This window comes from Meriones unguiculatus, chromosome 10, assembly GCF_030254825.1.
Source record: "Meriones unguiculatus strain TT.TT164.6M chromosome 10, Bangor_MerUng_6.1, whole genome shotgun sequence".
Classification (NCBI taxonomy): domain Eukaryota; kingdom Metazoa; phylum Chordata; class Mammalia; order Rodentia; family Muridae; genus Meriones; species Meriones unguiculatus.
In genome coordinates this window covers 86,774,378-86,800,149 of record NC_083358.1, presented here as the reverse complement: position 1 = coordinate 86,800,149, position 25,772 = coordinate 86,774,378, and the positions used below count along the sequence as shown (strand labels likewise).

General features: G+C 36.4%; 1 protein-coding gene across 4 annotated transcripts in view; it reads left to right on the top strand.

Annotated features, from left to right (window-relative positions):
• The window catches only part of Dpyd (dihydropyrimidine dehydrogenase), a 925,939-nt gene that overhangs the window by 458,433 nt on the left and 441,734 nt on the right, over positions 1-25,772 (top strand). For all 4 annotated transcript variants that reach the window (XM_060392818.1, XM_060392819.1, XM_060392817.1 and 1 more), the window contains exon 13: positions 25,109-25,324. In XM_060392818.1, the coding sequence (XP_060248801.1) occupies positions 25,109-25,324 (216 nt within the window). The remainder of the gene's footprint in view (positions 1-25,108; positions 25,325-25,772) is intronic.

Genomic DNA, 25,772 nt, shown 5'->3' with positions numbered 1-25,772 from the left:
TATTTATTTAGTTTATTATGTATATTATATATTATAAATACTTATATTATAACCAGTATTTATCTGGTTATTCTGCTTATGTATTATTCCTTCTACTTATTTAGTTACCATACTCCTGAAACTAATTTGCATGGCAAATTATCATAAATCATATGTAAAAGATACATATATTTATATGTATGTATATATATATATACAGTCTCTAATATGGCACAATTTTTTAATCATGATTGCTTAAAATCATCAGTCTTCAACTGTAGATTCAAATATTATTTTTTAGCCTAACAATGAAGCTTATACGCTGTACTAATGAAGATTGAAAATGTTCTATATTGGTTGCCACCATTCTGCTTGATTTTATGTAATACATGATATATACTTCAGTATGTGTTCTCTAAGTCGACCTTTTATTTTAAGATATATTGCTGACCTACTTTTCTACTATTTGAGGTGTGTGTGTGTGTGTGTGTGTGTGTGTGTGTTTTCTTATGACTACGACCCACACACAAAAGAATCACTAACTGTTGAGGGAACAAGGTTTCTCAGGGGGTTGGCAATGAGATGCAGAGCCTTTAACCTCTTGTTCACTGGTTCAAATCTGCCCCAGGTCAAGAGTGACAGAAAGTCATTACCAACTGAGGGTCGTTCAATAAGGTATGTGAAAAGAATATGTGATTTGGGTGCCTGGCAGAGACAAATTCAGGTGCCAGCTCCACTGTAGAGGCAGGGTATGATGGAGACTAGAATTTTGGTTTAAAAAGAAAGAAGTCTGGTCACTTCTAAGTATCACATTTCCTTCCTGTGGTCTGAGCCTCAGTTCAGGTTGGTTGGTGAATTGGTGTGAGTAGTCACATCCATCTGAAGCTTTATCTCTCGCTGTTCCTCATGTGGTAAAGGCCAACAAATTAAGCTGATGTTTTAAAAACCTATTACAGTATCAGATGAGAGTTCAACTAAAATTGAGATTTTCATCCTTCGTGACTCCTGCTTCTTCAGTGCCCTCCAACAGACTTTTGCCTCAATTTGTTTACTAATTTCACTGACCTGTGGATGAATGACATTTAAAGATTGTTCAGTCCTATCAATTTTCCATTAAGAAATAGTTAACAATTAAGAACAGACAAGTTTAAATATTCTTTGAAGGTAGAGAATTCAAAACAAAGTAGAGGAAACAGTGTTCCTTACCAGGACCACCTGACTGAGTTAATTGCATTTGCGGTAACAAGAAAGTCTTCAAATTTTGTTTTGTCCATTTTTAATATTAAATATTCTACAATTTTTTCCTCTTTAAAAAAAAAACTTTAGCAGTCAAGCTTTTCAAACCTCCTGATTGAGATGTATTTAGAAGAAATATATACACGTGTCTGGAATATTTATAAGATGGCAGCCCTTAAAAATAATACTTATAATGTTGGGTCTTTATCATGCTTATTGTGTTTCACAATGAATATATAACATTGGGTTGAAAAATTTTAAAGCTATCACCATAATGGTTATGAAAGTTTTTTAAAGAATAATGTTAACGAAACCTTGAATTGATGTTCTGAATGAGGATAAACAGGTACTAAAGCTATGGTAGCCATGGATTTTAAATCAACTTTGCAAGAACTTATCTATATCGATGTCCTTACACAAGCTATTGCAGACTTCCCTCCTAACTCTAAAGAAAATAGACTTTCTTATCATTATCACTGCTTAAAATGTAACTTTAATTCCACATCTTCAAAGGCATTCTTCTGCCCCCACTTACACCAGTGGCTTCTACAATATCTGAAGAACTATGATTTGAGAATTAGAAATTTAAATTGCACAAGCTTACTATTAGAGTATTTCCGTTACCGTTGCAGGTTTTGAGGCAGCTTATTCGACCTTACAGTCTCACCAGGAAGCTAATGGGAAAGCCTTGCAGCAATCTTCACAGGAAAGTTTCCAAATGTCAAGTGTCATCTTTCCAGCTGTTAGATGAATGGGTAGCCAAGAGGCATTTATTTGGGTGTGCAGCCCCTGTGAAATCTGGGTGAGGGAGGAGAAAAGGCTATAATTTGGTGGTTAGTTTACCAGCACTGGTACAGTTGCAAATCTCCTGGCCAGGACAAGGACTTTATTTTGTCATATGTTGGTTGACAACTGAATGCAGCACTTTCATACTTAAGGAATAAGAATGCCACAAACAAAGGCATTATCAACATACCATCCTAATTTCTGAATCATCGACTGCTTCAGATAAAAGCAGTGTTATCAACAGAGCCGCCTTCCTTCCTAAAACCTTTCCAACTGAGAAGAGGTAAGGTTTTTAAAAATGACAGCTGTATTAAAAATCTTGAGACATAATGAAAAACTGCCCTTCCACTTAAGATATATTGTAGATGCTTTAATTCCCACGTTAAAGGAAGATTGATATAAATCATTGGGTGCTGTCAGGTGAGAAAACAATGAATATGAATAAAAAGACAGTTTTAAATCATAATGGATTGTGTTGGAGATAGTAATAGCCTCCCCCCCAAAATGAAGGATGTCATGGATAAATGTGGTTCCCATACCATGCTTTCTGTTTCACTGGAATAGGGCTGTTGTGATGACCTCAGCCTCTTACCATTAGAAACTGAGATTTGGGAATTAATTGGCTTTAGAACTGCATGGAGATCATCTTTGTTTATTTTCTTTTTAGCAGTAACTAATAAAGTCAAATTGGTTCATAGTGATTGAAAAACAAAGTTCATTTCAGCTGTTTATAACTAAATGTGCAATGGACTCTAAATCTCTGGGTATACAATTAAACTCATTGTTGGTATTTTGGGCTTAATCTATACTGTTTTCCTGGTTAACATTTTAAAATAATTATTTACATCAATAACTTCACATGTGTGTTTCGCTATTAAATGTTTTTCTGTATAATAATGTACAGAATTATGTATGAAGAGAGGAGTTTTTAAAAAATAATATCTATGTGTTGAAAAGAAAACCATGAAAAAAAATGAAGAATGATCCTGAATTTGATGGCACTATCAAAAAAAGCTATCTGGTTGGTGACAGAGGAAGAAAGTACCATGACTAATAAGTAATTTTAATGCCTTTTATTGGTTTTGTGTAGGTTTCCAAAATGTTATTAAATGGTAGCGTTTGAGTTGAAAAGTAATTTAAAATGAAATTGTCTCTATAAAAACAGACTATTTCCTTACCAATACAGGAGTGGTTTGCTACTTCAGATGGAAATAACTCAAGATGAGAATAAGCAGAATTTTAAAAAAAATCAGATTTGAAAAATCTGATCCTTACCATGTAAAACACCAACAGCTTCAGTATGTCTTGGAAATGTAGGAACATAGTTAGTACCTGTAGAGTCATTGGGTCTAAATGCACCATGAATGCTACTGAACCCAAATTTATAATATATGATCCCCTGAGCTATATGGGATTAGCCAAACACAATGAAGCTGAGTATGAGGGCCCATTAGGTTGCTGCAAAAAAAAAAATTCAAGGCCAAAGTAACCTAACAGGGAATTTGGGACCTTATCTCTTTTATTCTCTGTGTCCAGTGACTTAGAAATGTTCAGTCTGAAGCTGTGAAGGAACAGGTCAAAAAGAAATGGATGGCATGACTGAAGCCTCGAAGTCAAGAGGCTTGTTTCAATTCCTGACTTAACTGCTAACTATTGCAGCCTTGGGACCTGTGGAAATAATATATAGATTTGTTTTTGTTTGTTTGTTTGTTTTCATTTATAGCATGAGATAGAGATGTAATTGCTGGCTCAAGCACCTAACTTTTAAAATCACTATTACATTACCTTGAGCCTCACTATTTTACCTAGAGAATGTAAAAACACACTTCATGTGGTTCTGAAACACGAGTGGGATACGTTAAAACTGAGCAACCTGATTTATTGAATGCTTACTATGTTCATATTATTTTATTTACTTAGAATTATACTTTAAGTTATCTCTAATTGTTAGTCACAGTTTAGAAATTTAAAAAATATCTAAATTTGTTTGAGACAAAATATGATGTTAAAATAATTGAGTTCAACCCTTTATGATATGTGCTAGACAGACTCCCATGATTGGCCTGCACCTATGCCTGTGTGGGCAGCAGAAATTGTATCCAGTTCGTTACTTTAAAAATGAAACACTGACATGAGGTTGGGAAGGGAGTGAAAGTGGATCTGAGTAGACTTAGGTAGAGGATGGGGCAAATACGAAAAATAGGTCTTATATATAATTCTAAAAGAATCGATAAAATATATTTCAAAGTGGGTATTTGTTAAAAATATGAGGTACAGATTGTAGAGTAAATGCAAGCATAATAAGCTAAAACCAAACCCATCGTATCAAAGTTGGACAAAGCAAACCAACAGAAGGAAAAGAGCCCAAGGAAAGGCACAAGAATCAGAGACACTCATTTACACATCTCGGAGTTCCATAAAACTACTAAAGTGAAGGCGATAATGTACTCAGCGAAGACCTGGTAGAAACTTACGAAGGCTCTGTGTTTGCTGATGCAATAAAAAAAAAAAAAATACAAAACTTGGTGATGGGAATACTGTGGCTATGTGACTAAGCCAACCTATTCAATGCTTAGCCTTAGTGATCGCTTTAATACAACAATACGTCTTCTTTTCATACCTAGCTCTACCTAAGCAAATGGAAGACCTGGGATAGACACATGCCTGTCTGTCAGCAGAGAATTCTGCTTTTAGATTTAATTACTGGGTGTTTGTTTGGTTTGGTTTGGTTGGGGGGGGAGGTTGTATCTCATTAAGACAGTTTTAAGAAGTTATTCTATTTCATTCTAGATCAGTTTGTATATCCTTATTCGATATATTAATTCCACAGTGGATAGTTTCCTTTCTATGTACTATAGTCAAAACATACTGGGAAACACCTCAGCAGCTGTAGTGTATTGCTGTAGACTAGATAACACAGCTAGGGTGCATAGTTCACCTCCAAAATACTGCAGTCTCTAGATGCGCAATAAGCTCTCAGCAAAGCATAATGCACCTCACATATGCTGTAGGCACTGTGTGCTGGGGAATGTCCAGCATGGTGTCGTTAATATCAAGTCTCTGTCTGTTGTTCTGTGTAGTAGGCAAGATGGATAGTTAGTAAAAGGAGTGCCATAAATATCCCCTTACAAATATGGTTGGAACTTAAACATGTTTAACGATTTTCTTAGATTGTGGTGGCAAAGGATCGAGGAAACATACCTTTTATGTTAACCTGACTGTTAGGTGATAAATGCTACTGCAAAACCAACCAACCAACCAACCAACCAAACAAACAAACAAACAAAAAACCTGGTACTTGTTGGTGAGATAGAATTAACCTGAAAACAGAGGGATAAAAACAAACATGTTGATACTTCCTAATATCTTCTTATTTATCCTTACAATTTTCCTCTATATGTGTATCTCTATCCCTATCTGACATGAACTCAGTGGTTGGCTCTTTGATCACCACCCCCTTGTAGGGTACAGCCTTGCCAGGCCACAGAGGAACATGACGCAGCCAGCCTTGATGAGACCTGATAAACTAGGATCAGATAGAAGGGGAGGAGGCCCTCCCCTATCAGGGGACTAGGGAAAGAGCATAAAGACAGGAGAGGGAGGGTGGGCAGACTGGGAGGAGATGAGGGAGGAGCCTACAGCATGGATACAAAGTGAGTAAACTGTAACAAATAAATATGCAAATAAAATTAAATTTAAAAATAGAAAACAACAAAAAGAAAAAAAAATCAAAAAAGAGACCCTTTAATGATGCACTGACTTTTACTTGCTTCACTAGTCTGCTTTGCCACTTTCAGAAACCATTTCCAGAAATGCAAGGGTTAATAGTTTTTTAACCCAGAAAGCAAGTATCAGCTGCTGTGTTGTTGACTTACAGTTCAGAGTTGTTTTATTTCAAGTCTCAATATTTAACATTACTGCTGTCACCTTTCTTAAATGTCAGCTTCTTTTATTTTCCTTCATCACTCTTTCTTGATCACGCTGGCCCCTTTGCGTGACATGGATTTGCTGTCAGGTGCCACCCTAGGCTGGTCCCCAGGTTTTTCTGACTCTAGTCATTGACATCTTGTCAGTGGTGTCACCTACTTTGCCCCCCGGCCTCTCAATACGCCAATTGTTACCTTCATGATGGACATTTTGAAGAAAAAAAAAAACTGTCAACATGTTTTTATTATTTGGGGGAAGATCTCAAACTCAAAGTCCTTTCTTAAAATTAATTCTCTGTTTTGGTCTTTGAACAAGTCTTCTAGCTTGAGTGCAATAAACCTTACGGGGAACAGTCTACAGGTTATTTTTTTAACGTTATTCATAGTTACTGGAAAAGAACCAGCAGCTAATGTTATGGCTATAACTCAAACAGCTAACATTTTAAATAAGTCATTTATTTGAATCATAAAGAGAATATGCTAAAATGTTATATGTATTATTCCTATGCTATGCCACTTCTGGTACTGGTTTAGATATTTCCTTATTAATGAGACATTTTGTAACCCCTAAAGTAGACACTTGTCCTTAGAATGCTTGTTTCTAATCAATGTATTCTGTGTTCTATTCACTTTAATAATCCACTTGAGCATAATTTAAAAATAAGTATGCATATACACATACTCATTATTGTCCTATGATTCTGTTCCTATCCCTTGCTGTTATATTGTAAACAGGAGGATTATATGTTCACGTTTAACCTGGGAAGCATAGGAAGTTGGAAACTAGCCTGTATTATTAGCAAAACACTGTCCCTAAATAAGTGAATGGGAAAAAAATGAGGGGATGAAAAAAAATTGGAGAGTACTAGGGAGTGACACCAAAAATGTGCACATTGAGTAGTTTCAGCAAGATGCGAAGAAGGTAGTAGGAAATTTACAAATATTCATTTACTTACAGAAATAAAGATTTCATATTATTCATATTTACAAATTTCTGTGTAAAATCACTTAAATTAGAACACAAAACTTAAGGAAATTTGGGTTACAAAATAATGAAAGAAATAATTTCTTCATATAGTTCCTTCTCTAAACTGGCCTGCAGGATAAAATCAAGCCACAATCTCTCCAGTGGGGAAAAGACAGTCCACTTTCACCTCATCTAATAAGCAAATAGGTAACTATAAGCCCTTAGGAACAGCAAAGAAGAAGAAATACCAGTAATTAGAATATAGAGCTCAGCAGTTTGTTCAACCTAATCCAGTGGACTGACCCAATCAAGGCAGCCATGGAGAAGCCAAGGAAACACACAGCCATGCTAAGAGTGTATCCCAATAAGAGGGTTCATTCCTCCGTACAGTCAACCAACCAGATATACTATACGAAACAGTCTAGACAAAAGCTCCATCTGACCATCTAAATGTGCCCTCCCAGGAAACTCCACCAACTTCAAGAATAACATTGAGATCAGCCTGCCTAATGACTCTAGAAGCTGGACCCACACACAAGCTTTGTGATCTAGTCCAGTCATAATTTGAATCAGAAAATCAACGTATAAGTGCTAGAAGAAGTTGCTACTTTTTCAAATGTGCACATAAGGATGCCAGAATGGTGAAGAATCAGGAAATCATATTGTCAAATAAGAGTATTGGATTTCCCGTAACTAATCCCAACTATGTATCTGAAAAAATCTGGCAAAAAAATTCATAATAACATTTTCAAAGAAACCTAATCAGACCGACAATGGACACAAATAGACAAATATACCAGGAAAAACAGCACATGAACAAAAGAAACATTGACATGCGATTTAGTACATTAAAAGTCCAAGCACTGAAGAATACCATAACCGCCCTGAAAAATATAACAGAGAGATTTAAGAGTATGGTAAATCAAGTAAAAGAATTAATAATTCCAGAGACAGTCAATGAGAATTATTTATTCTCACTAGACAACATATAATAAATGAGAGTGAAAAAGTTCTCCAAGAGTTGTACTCTTCCAACAAGTCAAATGATGTATTCTTGTGAGTATTCTATTAAAGGAGAAAGAAAGCAGCAAAATGTCCCAAACAAGGAGTAACAAGGCTAGTGAGATGTCTCAGTCAGTGAGGTGTTTTCCAACAAGACTGATGATCTAAGTTTGATCTCTGGAATCCATATGTTAGAAAGAAACTCTCCCTGACCTCTATATGTGTTCCATGACACACATGCATGCCACCACTACCACCCTCCACACACATGCAGCACACACAAACTGCATGTTCACACACACACACACACACACACACACACAATAATGGATGATTAAGAATTACATAATATTACTAAATGTAATATTCAACAAATATGGTGAAACCAATGACGTTTATAATGACAGATTATACTTCAATTAATTAAACTCAGATAATGGGATAATTTTTTACAACAAAAGAAGGTATTGACATGCAACATGAAGTTCACTCTGATAAGATTATCAGCGTGGTCATCCAGAGGAAATTTATAAGCCCAGAGAGAGTGAGATGGCAAAATCACAGTGCTGTCAATCAAGATTTTTGTACCTAAAAAAATGTCACCTTCAAAAAATGAGAGATTAAGACTTTCTAAGTCATACAAAAATTGAGGCAGTTTCACTAGTAGAGTTGTTAATAAGAAGTGTAAAGTGTAAAGTGTAAAGTGATAGACAAAAGTAAGCTATATAAAAATATAAATATCATTGGTAAAGATAAATATACACAAAACAGAATAGTGTAATACTACGTTGATGGTATCAAATCCTTTTTACTTCTAGCATAAGTAGTATAAGACCAAAGTAGTAAGTATAATTATATTCTATGGCATATTAATAGATACTTAATATGCAAAGTAAAATAACATGGATGGCAATAAAAATGTAGACCTTCTGTATGCAACTGGAGTTAATTGTTATCTGTTCCAAAACCCTGCTTTAATAAAGTGCTTATAACAAAAATAAAAAATATGGTAGATATAAAACTAAAAATGTAAAGGAACCAAAATTATTACTGCAAAAACAAAGAAATCCAAGTAAGAATAAAGGAAGGTAAATGGTAAGCTCTAAGTGATCATATAAAAACATAGAAAACAATTAAAAATGATTATAACAGTATCTCACCCACTACTTTAAAGTCATATTGATGTGATCAGTTATATGACATAGAGTGACTGGATTTTAAAAGGACTCAACTACACACTGACTACAAGAAACTCATCATTGAATTTAGATACATAACTGAAATGTAGTATAAGCATGTGACACATACAATTTATAATCCAAGAATTCAGGAAAGATTGTGTATTTGAGGGCCACCTGATTTAGGAGAACCTATCACAAAAGCAAACAAACTCACCCACAAAGATACAAATGAATGACTAAAAAGAACAACTGTAGTCATGCTCATTTTAAATAAAATATACTTTTATTAAGTAAGGCAACTTATTAGAGAAAAAGAGAGTACACAATGAGAATTTACAAATGTGGTAAAAAAAATGTAATGACTAGATAGATACCTACCAACATTAGAAAATCAACCTTAGAGCAAACAAAAAAATATAAAGAAAATGCCAACCAATATGAAGTGTTAGCAGACAGACAAAAATTATCTTTGTGTACATCTTATTAACTTTCAAAAACTGCTGGGCTGTCTGCACAATAATAGTAAGGACACAGAAAATTTGTAAACAATCTCACTATTGTCAGCAGAATATCTGTGCATAGGATCATTACATCTCAACAGTGCAAAACTAAGACAAGTGGACCTAACATACATACACACTTAGCCTAGTGAACTTCTCCAGATTACACACTGCTTTTCTGTGTTGACAAACCCTTTTATAGATGTGACTGCATGCTTTGTCACAAGATAACTTTTAGCAAATTTAATAAAAAATAGAGCATCTCTTGTGTCTTCTCCAACTACAACAGAATAAAACCAGAAATCAATAGCAATAGATACATGGAGACTTTTACATAAGCATGGTGATTATGGTAGAAGCTACTGGTCAAAGAAAGTAAGCAAAATATATATAACTAACTTATAGAGAGAGGTAAAAGCAAAAATACAACAGGAACTATCCAAAAGTAGTAATAACAAGAACATTTGTAAGAATAAATGACTGTCTTATTTCTAAAAAAGAAAGATATTCCATAAACAACCTAATTTTATAGACTAATTTGAGAGACTAGAAAAAAAAAAAAAAAGCAAACCAACCCCATAGGATATAATAATGATTCGAAAGAAAAACATGAAATAGAGATGATTAAAGCACCAGGAACAATTGAAATGTTTCTCCAAAGATAAACAAAATCAATAAATACTTAGACTGAAAATCAGAGAGAGAAGATTTAAGATAAAATTTTCTTAAGACCTTATAATTACTGCCATAGGAAAAAAAAAAGGTCATTATAAACAGTTATTTGTTAACCACTTAAACAGCACTGAAATGATAATATAACTCTTAGCAAAGCTTGGAGCTTATTTAAACCAACAAAAATAAAGCTTTAACATACCAATAACAAATAAGTTTAAATCAATAATAAAAAACTGCCAAGTCGAGCCCAATTTGCTTCAGGGTGAATTTTAGAAAATATTTAATGAGCAATTAATATCTATAATCTTAATAGAACTTATTGTTTAACTCATATTAATAGGCCAGCATCATCCTAGCACAAAACGCTGAGTACATTAACCACACACATACACACACAGACACATACAAAAAAAAGAAAAAAAGAAAAACTTTAGGTCATCATGCCCTGTGAACATGGATATAAAAAAAAGTCTTCAGCAAATTAGTAACCAAGAAAGTAAAGTAACATTAAAAGGATTATTGGATTAAAATTAAAAAGACTTATAGGCATTCAGAATATGAGTGTCAACACTAGGATACATAGAGATTTTTTTTATTAGTTACAGTTTATTAACTTTGTATCCCAGCTGTATCCCATCCCTCATTCCCTCCCAATTCCACCCTCCCTCTCTCATCTCCTCCCTACCTCTTTCCAAGTCCACGGATAGGGGAGGACCTCCTCCCCTTTTATCTGACCCTAACTTATCAGGTATCTTCAGGCCTGGCTGCAAAGTCCTCGTCTGTGGCCTAGCAGGGCTGCTCCTCCCTCAGGTGGTGGTGGTGGGGAGGCCAACATATACAAATAAACAAATGATTCATAGCCATGTGAGCTGAAAGGCAGGCAAAGTATGAACATCTCAGTACATGAATAAAATTAACAAAATTCAAGACCATTTTATGATTGAAAAAAAATAGATACAGAAAAAATTTACTTCACCATCCTAAAAGGATGAAAAATGTATGTCCCCATACAGAAGAATGAATAGGGATACATTTTGATGCATCTAAACAGAATCATTTAATATAGAGAAGGCAGCAACAGACAGAATGATGAGGAGGCCAACTTCAAGAAAGAAATATTTACAAGCTATATATCTGCTAAGAGACTAATTATAAAATGCATAAAAAACTAAAATTCCACAGGAAAAAAAATATCAATCTGGTTGATGAAAAACAAACAATAATAACAATAAGCATAAACATATGAAATGATATTTCTCCAAAAATTCCATACAGTTGGCCAAGAAGAATCTGTAAGACTTCTCAAAGGAATCTAGTCATCAGGAGATAACACCAGTCACAAAGATGATAATTGTAGAAATCAGTCACTGTGCAAAGTGACGTCCTCATAAAAATCCTTGCACACTGTTAGTGGCTAAGTGTATTTTCTAACAACTACACAAAAAGGGATAGCTTTTCCTAACAAATCTATACCTGGAATTTGTACCTCCCAAAAAACATCAAGCTCATGTCTACATGTTGACATCAGATTCTCAAAGGGATATAAACACAACCTGTTCAACCCTGCATTGTTCTAATAAGAGTTTGAAGGCAACCTGAATGGCATGGAAGAAGGGATAAAGAAACTTTTTGTGTTATGCTAAGATAGACTACTATTCAGCAATTGAAAAGATGAAAGCTGTCATTTCTGACAACTCGGATCATGAACTGCAAAACCATTGTGCTAAATGCAATTAGTCAACCACAGTGGGATTCACAGAGCATGGCTCTTCTCATGTGAGTTGGGAGGTGTAAAGTTGTAAAGTCATCAAGAATAATGGAAGAAACAAGGTAGAATGGTGGTTGCTAAGGAAGGAAGGCGTTCAAGAGGCAGATGAATCCCTCTGGGAGTATGAGGTCATCCTGGTCTACATAGGGAGTTCTTGGTCAGCAAGTGCTGCACTGAGAGACCCAGTCTCAAAAAGAAAAGAATAATATTCTCAACGAGAAACTTAAGAGACATTTTAGCAGAAGCGTAATGAATTAAATTGGTATTTTAAGAGACTACTCTGACATGAAGTTTGGATTCAAGTAAGGGGCAAAGGAAATGTGGTAACCAGCAAAAAATAGTTTGAGTAAGACATAATGGTTGTGATGTGTCAGAGAGAAATGATACATGGAAGCAGATAGTAGGGGAAATTAAGATTGATACATAAATTTAATTAAAACTTAGCTAAGTGAAGAATTCTAAGGAAAGGATAATTATTTTGTTGTTTTTGAAGAAGGACCCTGTGTGAGATACTGCCAAATTTGGCTAACTAAAGATTGATAGTTGGGATGGGAGAAATACACATGGGTTTGAATGACTTTAATTTCTTAGCCTCATTCTATGCAAGCATCTTAAAAAAAAAAAACTGTGTGAATATAGGCCTTTCAAGAAAAGAACATAATATGGTCATTACTTTATAGAAAAAAATGTCTGCAGTCTCCTATCTTTCCTAAAGTTCTCATTACAAACACTAACTTCTCAAAATGGGAAAGCGAGATGTGATTTTATGTTTAAATTGTGATTGCCAGCCCTTGGCCTGTGTGTCATGAAGCAGCTAATCTAAATTAATTTCCACTTTATAAGTTTTTTTCCTCTTGATGAATAGTTCTTCTGAAGGCAATGTACCTGAGCTGGAATCCCCATATTAGCCCAGCCTGTGAATTAAGCAAGCTATTGGTACCTACCCCACGCTATCTGTTCTTTGTTTTAAAATAATTACAGGCTGCATCTGGAGCAGGTACAGCCAAAGCAGAGTCATTGGTTGTTACGTGTCACTGAGATTTAAATAAAATGAATAAGTAGAAGCTTCTTGATATTTTTAAAAGATTGCAAGATAGCGGTGGTGAGTTTTTTTTCCTTAATATAATAGAACACTAGAAACAATGCTGCTTTCATTTCAGCAGCACTTAGCTTTGTTATTTTTGTCCTTTTAAGTAATTACTTTAGGCAAATGAAGGGGGAGATGCAGCTGGAATACATGATTGTACTACAAGTCACTTTCCCCCATCAGCGTAACCATTACATTCTTAGATATCCCTATTAAAGTTTCACAAGCTACCCAAGTATAATAGGAAATATATTGGTAAATAGTGGGTGTTGATGTCATGCTAATGTAAGTCCTTATGATGACTTCAAGATGCTATTTGACTTCCATTCCCATCTTTTTAAATTCTATGCATTTAAAATTTTTTGATAAAAAATTCTTTTGGGGATTTGGTGTTTTATAGACAGGCTCTCATGAAGCGTAGCCTGACTTTGAATTATCTATGTAGTTTCAGCTACCCTTGAACTCCTGGTTCTCCTGTTCCATTTCCCAAGTGCTGGATTATAAATGTGTGCCACCAAACTCAGATGGAAAATGTGTGTGTATACACGCATTGTGTTTTGATGTTTGTTGACATATGAGCATACACATCTATGCTTTTTGTGTGTATTCATCAAAACCATCACACCAAACCTGTCAGGTAACATTCTGATTTTTAGGACATTAATGTTTTAGATACATAATGTGTGTGTATGTTGTGTGTGTGTGTAAGATGCAGAAAGCTTGCCATGGTGAAACAAGCATCCCTCTAGAGTAAGTTCTTGCTGCTCCACTTACATGCACTGTATCTGCAAGGAGAGCAAAGACTGCTTACGCTCCATGACCCTCCTCTTGCTCATTTGCAGAGGGAGCATACTAGCTGTTTTGAAGTGTGATTTAAAGGATAAACATAAAGCATTCCCCGCTGGGTCTGGCATGAGTGTTGTTTGAATATGAGCAACTGATTTTTTTTTTTCCATTTTGAGGATAAACTTAAACTATCCTGCTTTTAATACGTTTTTTTTTGGGGGGGGTTAGGTAGAAACTTTTTTTTAGATGTACAGATTTTATTTTATTTTTTATTTTTTTTATTTATTATTATTTTTTTATCAGTTACATTTTATTAACTCTGTATCCCAGCCATGTCCCGATCCCTCATTCCCTCCCAGTCCCTCCCTCCCTCCCTCCCTCATCTCCACCGTGCCCCTTTCCAAGTCCACTGATAGGGGGGACCTCCTCCCCATTCATCTGATCCTGTTATATTAATATGTTTTAATATCCTGCTTTTATACCTTGTCAGTATATTTGCGTTTCACTTAGAAGATACTTTATAGCAAATGGGAACTTTTCTATTACTTGGCAAGCTAAACCAACCTGTTCATTAAGTAGATTGTTTATAGACTCTGAGTACAATAACATAGATATCTAATACATCCAAGGCCAAACCTGCATTTCCACCTGATAACAAAGAGCTGGAAAGAATGTCCACATCACCAAAAAGTAGGGCTTGGTTTTGGATTCACAGGGAAATCTCTTCAGGTAACTTAAAATTTTATCTTATTATTGCGATCAGTGAGGGAAAGGCAAAGGGTTGCCACAGCATTCATACAGAAGTCACAAGAAATCAGTTCCCTCCATCTGCTTTGTGAGTCCTAGGTATCAAAATCATATAGTCAGTCTTGTCTTCTCCCTGACCTGAGAGTTTAAGAATCATATGTGAGCCCCACTCCAAGAATTTCTAATGCAATGATTGTGAACCATAGTCGATATGATCAACAGAAAATTAGAAACTTTTCATATATTTCTAATTTTAAGAGCAGTATATAAATGGGCCACACCAAGAAAACACCAACTAATTTTAGGGAAACAAAACAAAACAAAACAAAACAAAACAAAGCAAAACAAAAAAAAAAAACCTAGAAGCCAGCTGGCAAGGAAGAATGAAATAACTGTCTGAAGAAGAGGGAAGGATGGGTCTTTGGGCTTTAATTGAGAGTTTCTAGCCTTGGCCCTTTCTCACAGTTTAGTTAGTCTGCTATGACTTTGTACCTTCATAATGACTTGACACTGAGAAGGTCCAATCCAAGTGAGAAGTCAAAAGTCAAGGAGTGAGCTGGAGAAACGGCTCAATGGTTTGAAGCTCTGGCTGCTCTCCTGAGGTGGTTTTGGTCCCAGCACCCACGTCAAACAGCTGGTCACTGTATATAACTCCAGGGAATCTAACGCCCTCTTCTGGCCTTCACCAACACTGCATGCTCATGGCAGAGATATGCACATGTAGACAAAGCACTCATACGCTTAGTACACACACACACACACACACACACACACACACACACACATTTTTTAATGTTCAGAAATATCGAGTATAGTGTTTTAATAAAATGTGAAGCCAAGGAATATTTGTGTCACTTCACATGACTGGATATTAAAATGTATTTTTACATTGAAGCTTAATAACCTACTGTATTACTTACAGCCACTAGAGGGCTCTTTGGAGAGGCTTTGCAAGCAAGCAAGGCCAACCTTTTGCCGTTACAACAGGAAGCTTTGTCTAGGACGTTCACAGCAAAATGCCAAGTAAAATAAAATGAATCCCATCATATTAAACATAAGGTCAATTTTTTTTCTGTTAGGCTGCAGGGTGGGCATGCCTACAGGGAATATTTTTCTAATATGCCTCATTTATAACCATAAAAAAATAAACAAGGGGAACATGGAGTTTTGTGTCTTTGAAAAAGGTAAATAAATATAGATCTAATCACTATTTTATGTGAAGCTATCACACTACTGAAAACTGATGCAAACAAAAAAGTTGCTTATCCAAGTTCAACATTTTAATTCATAGAATACATTTTTTAACTTTTGTGTGTGTGTGTGTGTGCGTGTGTGTGTATGTGTGTGTGAAACCAGTCCTTCTATTGCCAGGTGCTTAAACTAAATTCAGCAAGAGGCACAGGTACGTGAGCAAGCACATGGAAGGCATGATGAGGAAACAGCTGTGCTTTGTCTTAGGAGAGGGTACTTGCACCATCTTTTGCAGGGTTCTGGGGAATTTCCAAGCACCAACCTGAACGTAAAATAGCATACCACACACACAACAACAGCAGAAACCGGAAAGTACAGAGAGATGCATTAACGATGTTTCGCTTGCAACGTAGTGAACGCTTCAGTCTCTTGAAGCAAAAAGAGACTGTGGGAGCAGCGGGAGGAAGGCTTGAGCGGGGATGGCAGATGATCCAGATGGCCGTGGGATAGGTCACTCGGAAGTTCTGTGGGTAGTGGCAGACCGTACCTAATTTGGCAGAAGAAAATCAAGTGAGAAATTTTAATTATAACCTATATGAATCTAGGCCCCTTCAAATCTATGCCATCAAGTCTAACTCTAGTAGTTGTGCTTTATGTGACTAAAATCCCTAAGGGGGAGAAACAAAGTTTAAAAAAAAATTGTTTCTTCGGCATCCCTTTCGGCTTCAGTGTCTCATATGTCTGTCAATGGCTCCGGAAAGAGCCACGTTCACCCTTCTGTCTACACTGTGGGCTCTGGCTTGCACTTTTACTCCCCTCCCGTGAGTCCTGTATGACATTGGCCTTGTGTTCCCATTTATTTTCTTTTTACCTATCCTGTGTGTTGAACAAGCAAAGAAGTTGAGCATGAACGATTGATTAAAACATTTTATGTCTGAAATACATATTCCGTATTTTAGCCGACTATGCAGAAATACATCCTTGTATGTTTCATGCATGTGCAGCTGAGGACCCTATAGGCATCTCATAGAAATTCCTTTGCTCATAAATTTTCTCTGTGAAATGAAACTTTTGAAGTCAAGCATCTCTGAGGCTTTCCTGGCTCTGCATCTTGTCGACTTTCAGGGATAACCCAGCGGAAAGCCTGTGTCCAAGTTTGTCCAGTAGCCTACCTAACTTGACTTTCACTAGATGAGTTTGAGGATACTATTGTTTCTTCCCAAAGATTGTTTAGAATATGCTGTCAAAATTTAACCAAGTAACACATCATAAAATCGGACAGCATATACTATTAAGAAATGAACCAATACATGTAAGTTCAACTAATTTTCAAAGGAATGTGCAATAAGAAAAGGAGAGGTATTTTTCATTTTTAAAAATGTTTTTATTTATTACAAATTATTCATTTTGTATCCCCTCTACAGTCCCCTCCCTCATCTACTCCTTGGTATAGGTCCTCTCCATGCATGGCTCTTAGTTGGAATATGGTCTCTGCAGTACCCCCTGGGCAGGGGATTTTTGCCTCTCTTTGTCTCTGTGGAGCTCCTGTCTCCTCCAGGTCCTTCTGTCTCGTTCTGTAATGTTTCCAGCACTCCGACCAAAGTTTGACTATGAGTCTCAGTGTCTCTTTCAATACCCTGGTGAGTAGACTCTTTCAGAGGTCCTCTATGGAAGGTCTTGTCCTGTTCCTTTTCTTCTCCTACTTCCAATGCCTATCCTGTTTGCCCTTCTGAGTGAGGTTTCAACATTAAAAAAAAAAAATCACTTGGAAAACCAGTTGTTATGGAAATGAATGTAGACATAAAGGAACCATCATAATTGCTAGTTCAGCCACTATGTAAATCAGTATCATGGTTCCTCTAACTAAAAATGGCTCTGGGGTGAGAGCTCTGTTGCTGCTGACCATTTAACTAAAGGACGCCAAGTCAAAACAACAGAAAAATGTTTATATGTCAGTGTTTATTGCAGTATTACTCACAATAGTTAATTTATAGCACCAATGTAGGCGTCAATCAACAGAGGAATATATAAATAAATTGTAACATACATATGTTATATATATGTATATATATATATGTTCATATATATGTGAAATGTTTTTCTGCCATGAAAAAGAATGATGTTACATCATTTGCAAGAGAATAGATACAAGTATAGATAATCAGCTTAAGTGAATTAAGTCAGTTTAAGAAAGACAAATATTTATTTGTTTTATTTTGTGAATCATACATTTTTAAAAGATAAAATCATGTACATATATAAGACATGAAAATAGAAGCAAAACTGCCTAATGAAACAATGGGGATTGGTCACAAGTTGAGGGTAAATGTAGGGACATGGTGGCATTTTGGTGGGGATATTCTCAAAGTTAGCATATTCTTACATGAAAATATTATTGCCCTATTATACTGCACATGATGAATATGTGACATTTTAAAGATATTGCTTCATAAAATATTAGTGTCTCTAAGATTAAACAAAAAGGAGTTCTGAACACCATCCAGTGTGTAGGTCTGGGAATTAAAAAAATTTTTTAAAGAGATTAAAAAAAGAAATGGAGAATTGTTTAAATAATTGAGTTGGGAAACTGTATAACCACATGCAGAATAGTGAGCTATATGTTGTTCATAACACAAAACAATAACTTCATAATGAAATAAAGAATTAGCAGCTAGAGAGCTGGTTCAGCCGTTAAGAATCTGTTGTTCTTGCAGAAGACCTAGGTTTGGTTCCCTGAACCCACCTGGGGGTTCACAGCCTTCCACAATTCCAGGTCTAGGGGATTAAGCCTTTCTCCTTTTCTCCTCAGGTACCAGTCACAAAAGTGGTACACACAGGGCATTCATGCAGGCAAGGTATTAATGCATATAAAATAAAACAGAAAAAAAATCTAAAAAAAAATAAAACTTAAATGTAGGATCAGAAACTTCTAATCAGGAGGACAAAACATAGGCAATAATTATACAGCCCTGGCTTTGTCAGTGATATCTTGGACTTCACTCCAATTGTTCAGACACAAATGAGATTAGACCAAACTATCAATTTTCTGTACATGAAAGGAATCAATTGACAGTATGTAGAGAACACTATATAGTACTATATATCTAATAAAGAATTAATGTCCCTGTAAGAGACAGTCCGTGCTCCCCTTACTAGGGTAACCCACAGACTGAGCTGCATATCATCTACATCTGAGCAGGGGGTCTAGGTCCTCTCCCTTCACGGTCCTTGGCTGGTGCATCAGTCTCTCACAGGGCCACTTGCTACCCTGGCGGGGAAATCTTGCCAGGCCATAGAAGAGGAGGTAGCCAGTCCTTGTGAGACTTGATAAGCTGGGGTCAGTTGGTAAGGGAGAAGGACTCCCCCTTTCTGAGGACTAGGAGAGGAGAATAAGGGGTAAGAGAGAGCGAGGGTGGGACCTGTAAGAGGCAAGGGAGGGGGCTAGATTGGAATGTAAAGTGAATAAATTTAAAATATTAAATTAAAAGAACAATTTTATGTCCAAAACATCAGGAGAACAAATTCCATAATTCTGAGAAAACAAAGGAGTTTAGAAATTCAAAATGAACACAAAGATATAATTCTTCCAAGATATATAAATAGCAAAAGTTATATATATATATGTATATGCATATATATAGTATGAATATACTATATATTAGTATCATTAATAATTAAAGCAGGACAAATAAAAACCGTGGTGAGATGCCATCTCTCACTTGTAATATTTCTTTCCTTGTTGCTGGGACAAAATGCCATAAGAAGCCTCTTAGGAAAAGAAGGTATAATTCGTCATGGTGAGCAAGGCATGGCAGGAGGTAGCTCCTTGGTAAGGAGAGTATGCAGGTGTGGGGAAAGCTTAACTCCTCTCATCTGCATGGAAGAGAAAATGAGACAGGGAGTAACACATATCTCACTTCCTTCTTTTCCCCTTTCATTTATTTCGGATCTTTAGGAAGACTTACATTGAGGGTGTGCCTTCTCAAGTTAAGCACCTCTGAAAGGGCCTCAAAGACATAACCAGAGCTGTGCCTCCACATTATTCCAAAACCAATTGAGTTAACAGTGAAGCTCAAAAATCACAGGTCTTTTCGTTGTCACCTTGAGACCCAAACATACTTAATCAGTTGCAGCCCTTATCCTCAAGGTTCATGACAAACATAATGCAACGTGCATTTGTTTACTTGTAAGTATACAAAATCTTAGCAGTTTCCAAATTGTTCCAAAAGTCCAAGTTCAAAGTGTCAAGACAGTGTAGGATGCAAAGCAATCATGGAATTACAGGATCCTATAAAACCCAATGAACAAAATACCTATTTCCAATATACATTGGCAAAGAATACTTAGTCTCATTCCAAAACAGGAAATTTAGGGAATAGAAAGGAAAAGTTGACTGAATTAAACAAATCCCAACAAGGTAAATAATGATATAACTATTTAATGTTGTTGCTTCTTCCCTGGCATTTACTCTCTTGTTGGAATAGTATGAGCTCTGATCGCCTTTAATTTCCTACCCCTATGGGTGATGTTTCCTGATGCTCATTTCTCCTGAGCAGCATCTACTTCATGAAGAAAGTTTTCCTCAGTGGGACTTCCACATTCCTGGCACGTATAACATCCTGTAGTCTATGTTGTGACCATGATTTCATACAGTGGTAATTCCTAGAACAAATCCAAACCTGCCACACATTTCCTAGTCCTACTGGCTTTCTGCTATTTTTCATTTCTTGAAAAATATGTAAGCGACATTGCTATGCTCTGCTGTTAGCTCTTGATCTCACCTAGCCTCCTTTACTATGGTATAGCTGCAATCACTTCTGCGAACTTTTGTGGCTAAGGTAGATAAAATACTTCATGAAAACATGCTTAGATGTACATCTCAGGTAACTCCAAATCCAGTCAAGTTGGCATTGAAACATCACCAGTATACCTGTATCAAATGGCTACCAAGGAAAAGATTAGAGGTGGTAAATGTTGGAGAAGACGTGGAGGAGAAAAGGAGTATTTTTTTTTTACTGTTTTATATTCTTTGTCGGAATATGAATTATCATAATCATTGTGGAAAACTGTACCTAAGCTCCTCAGATAAGTAAAACTAGAAATATCATGTGATCTAACAATTCAAGTCCTAGGTGTACCCTTCCGAGATAGGAAAGCTGTCCATCTGCCCATGTTTATAGAAGCATTGTTCCTAACGGTCAGATTATGTAATTAACCTAATTGCTGAAGAGATTTTTAAAATGTGGTATGTGTATACAATGGAATACTATTCAACCTTAAAAAGGATGAAAATCCTGTCATCTGTGACAAATTGAATGAAAGCGGAAAACATTACATGAAAGAAATAAGCCAGGCAGAGAGAAAAAAATGAGTAACACGTGTCCTGCAAAGCAGTGAAACACGCGGACTCAGCTGACAGAATGGTAGTCAGGGATGGATGCTAAGAGTGAAGAAAGTGTAAAGGAGGTCTGAAATCGAAGAGTCTTAGATAAGAGAACATACTTTTTGGACAAAAATTTTGACATAAGAGGTTAATACAGCTGAAAAGAGAAGAGTGATGGTTTTGGAAACATGAAAAGTACATTTCAAATGTTCTTACTGCAGAATGTGTTAGTGACTTGAGAAGATGGACAGGCTGACGAGCCCTTATTATATCATTCCACATTCACGTGTCATAACATCACCTTGAAGCCTATAAAACACAGACATTTTAACTTACCAACCTAGAGAAAAATAAAACTTAAATAATTGTTGTAATGCACCTTAAAATCTGTTTGTTTCACGTAAAGAAATAAAATGTAATGACTATCATTAATGAAAATATGATAATATAAAAGTATAAAAAGTAAAAATGTAAATAAAATAATGAAATAAAATGGCATAATGATGTGTACAACTAGAGACAGATGGATATGCAGAGATCTCATGTCCTTCTAGATCCATATGCATAGAATTCCCTTCATTTATGTATAGTGTTATTGAATATTTTTCTTGGTTAATGCGTGGTAAACACCCTCTCTGTCGATGCACTGGTGGCTTCTGTGTCATTTCTGATTCTGACATGTAATGCCTTTCCACGGTGGAAATTGCAGGGAACTAATAATCTCTGCTGTTCAACATCTCTATCATATCTGCTATTTGCTAACACTGTCGGGTGACTGGGAAAACAGTATTGTCTGAAATTGAAAATCTGGATACCGGGTGTTTTAGAGAAGAATGCAATAAGGTCCAATTTAAAGCTGTTTGGTATGAGGACACCCAGCACGTCAGCAGCCAAAGGTGCTGAAACCTTTTGGAAATATGTTAGGGGCTGAGCATGAGATTTGGAAAGTGTCGGTCTTTCCCTGAGAGCTGAGACTTGAGATTCAATCCACAGAGTGAGGCACAGGGAAAGAAGGCTTCTGTCTTATGCAGAAAAAAAAAAAGAGTCACACCTTAGGGTAGAGGTGTGCTGTGGGCCATACAGACAAAGCAAATGCAGGCTTGTGTGTGTACATACAAGTGCACACTTGTACACACGCAGACACACACCTGTAGCAGTCTTCTACATATTGTAAGATATATAGCCTATGACCCTCTCACCAGAAGGAGCTTTATCAATGTATGTATGTTTGCATATGATTTGTTCAGCATATTTAGCTTGCTTTTTGTTAAGCTTAAATGAAATCATACAAAAATTGTCAAAAGCATTTTATTTATATATGTGAAAATTTCAACCTTAAGAATTTGTAAACTGGGTGTTAGTTTTTCTAACTACATATATTAAGCAATACAAGCTAAACTGTATATATAATATCTATCTGGCTCTTTGGGATGTTGCCTAGTGCTCCAAGGGCTGCAGTTATAAACAAACTGAAATCTATCTGCAACATTTGAGAGATCAGATATTATAATGCAGAGCTATAGAAAGAAAAAAAACCTCATTCATTTCATGTCAGAGGTATGTAGGTTCTTCTGTTTTCTTGCTATGGACATCATTTACAAAGGTGACAATGCTTGTGATTTTTCCTACTGTTCACTTATCTCATCTTGAAACTTCTCCCTTACTCAAACGTAAAACATACTTGATTCTTTTCAAACTGTGGTCAAATAGAGTAAAAATGCTGTAATACATCTGTGCAGGGGTTCTAGGTTATCTCTATGAATAGTCCTTGGTTGGAGTATGAGTCTCTGGGAAGTTCCCTGTGTTCAAATTTTCTTGTTCTGTTGCTCTCCTTGAGGAGACCCTGTCCTCTCCAGCTCTTACTATTTTCCACTGCTTACATAAAATTCCATTCACTCTGCCCAACAGTTGACCATCAGGCTCAGCATCTGCTTTGATAGTCTGTAGGGCAGAGACTTTCAGAGGTCCTCTGTGGTAGGTTCCTAGTTTGTACCTAGAACCCCTGCACAGATGTAGCCCCATGGCAGTTTAGTGTCCAAGTGGGTTACCTAGTAATGGGAAGAGGGACTGCCTCTGACATAATCTGATTGGCCTGCTCTTTGATCACCTCCCCCTGAGGGGGGAGGAGCCTTACCAGGCCACAGTAGAGGACATTGCAACCACTTTTGATATGAACTGATAGACTAAGATCAGAAAGGAGAGGAGAACGTCCCCTATCAGTGGACTTGGGGAGTGGCATGCATGCAGAAAGAGGAAGGAGGGTGGGATCGGGAGGGGAGGAGGGAGGGGCTTCTGGGGGGATACAAAATGAATAAAGTGTAATTAATAAAATAAAATAAAATGCTGTAATACCATGTGTGGTCTTCTTCCACTCTCTGTCTAATGCCTGAATACATGGGTGTGCACACACAAACATACTTATACACACACACACACACACACACATACACACACACCTCCAATTATACCCTACCTCCCTATATCATGCATTCACACTCTTTAAATGCTTTAAAAAAGATTTGATTATATAAGAAAACAAGAACCAATTAAAAGAGACATCCCCCAAAATGTGCCTCATAAAGAAAAGGATACAGATTACAGGTAATAAATTTGAAATTTATCAGGGAGGGAGTTAGAATAAGAAAAAAAAATGCAGGCAGGGAGAGAGAGATCCATGAAAGGCAGAGATCCCTGACAGAGAAGAATATCCATAGCTATGGCCTAGATGCCATCAGGCTTTTTTATTTTATTTCTTCTTTCAATACCAGAAACACAATAGCCTTTTCAACTGGCAAGTTTGATGCCTTTTTGCATATTAAGTGAGCTTGGCTCTGCGTTATAAGTGGCAGAGGACTGAAAATTATTTCTATGCAAGTCATGGCAATCTTTATCTGCACAAGACACATGCCTATAAAATTAAGGTTCTGCTTAAATAACTTTTCTTTTGAGTGATGATTCATGAGAGAACAGAGTTCTACTTTTGAATTAAGTAGCCCTGTCCATTCAGTAACTACTTTGGAGGAGAATATTCATCCATTTTTGTGTGTGTGTGTGTTTTTCAAGTATTTGTCTTTCATAGATAAACAGAAAGAAAGAGGAGTGGGGAGAAAGGAATAGATGAGCTTGAGAATGAGAAGGAAAAGAGAGCACAAGTATGCAGGCTAAGCATGTTCTATTCGTTAGTGAGCCAGGTACCTCAGTGTTCTCATTAAAACAGAGTAACATCCTGTTTACAATGGCCACTACACAGAGCCTATGTGCATTTATTTCTAAGTGCCAAATGAAGATTTTAATGTAAACTGCTATTTCTTAAGTTCTGAAAAAAAAAATCAAGCTCCTCCAATCCTCGAGTGTGTTATTTCTTTTGCAATTAGAAGTCTCCCCATGGCCCACTTTCGTCATTCTCCAATATCCCTCTGAGGTAGGAAATGAGACATCCAGCAGTCCAACTGCTAAACTGATAGATGGAGAGGAGAACTGGCAAGGACATGGTAAGGGGCCTTCTTGAAGTCACATCCAGAGCAGTGAGATTACTGAGAAATAGGTTTAGACCTCGTGACTTAAAGTGGCCCATATCAGCACTGAGACACTCTCATAAACTAAGTACAAAGAAACTGGGCCAGTGGAACCAGAAAAATAAATTAAGAAATGATCCCCCTTTGTGTTTGAATCTCAGTATGTTTGAAATAGAGTTTTTGTTTGTTTAATTGATTTTCCTTCTGTTTTCACTCTATAACATCTTTTAACTTTGAAAATGATGATAATTGTGTACAATATTGGAGATAGGCCATTGGGGTCTGTGTTCATTTGAGTGCTATGATGACATTCAGGGAAAGATTACACGGCAGTTCAAGTATGATACAATTGCAGTTATGGCTACCTTCTTTCTTGCAGGCACAATATGGAACCTTGGTGTCTTCCCAGCCTGAACTGCCCCTGTTTTACACTCCTGTTGACCTAGTGGACATCAGTGTGGAAATGGCAGGGTTAAAGTTTCCCAATCCCTTCGGCCTTGCTAGTGCGACACCAGCCACTAGCACACCAATGATTCGAAGGGCCTTTGAAGCCGGATGGGGTTTTGCTCTGACCAAAACTTTCTCTCTTGATAAGGTAAGAAAATATGCAAATGTCTAGCTTGCCCTCTAATTAAAAGAACTATCGTATGATGAAATCAAATACCAGTAAAATGATTAATAATCACTCGTCCCTGTTTTAAACTGAATTGAATCTACTTTAATTGTCTACACTAGAAGAATGTTGTAGCTGTTTGGCTGTTTATATGTAGTGTTTTAAGTACATTAAACATTCCTGTCTTAATTTTTTATTCCCTTATGAAAAAACAAAGCTTTCAAACTCACTTCATCTGTGTCTTTGAAATGCAGACTATGTTATTGATATTTATAGTCATGATTTTATGAGGTAGACACTAAAATTTTCTACCTAATTTTACCTAATGGATCCACACTTCCCCACTCCTCTCTCCTGCACTAAACCAGTCCACAGTACTTACTATTTAACTCTTTATCTATTTGTGTAAGCTTCTATAGACGAGTGAAAT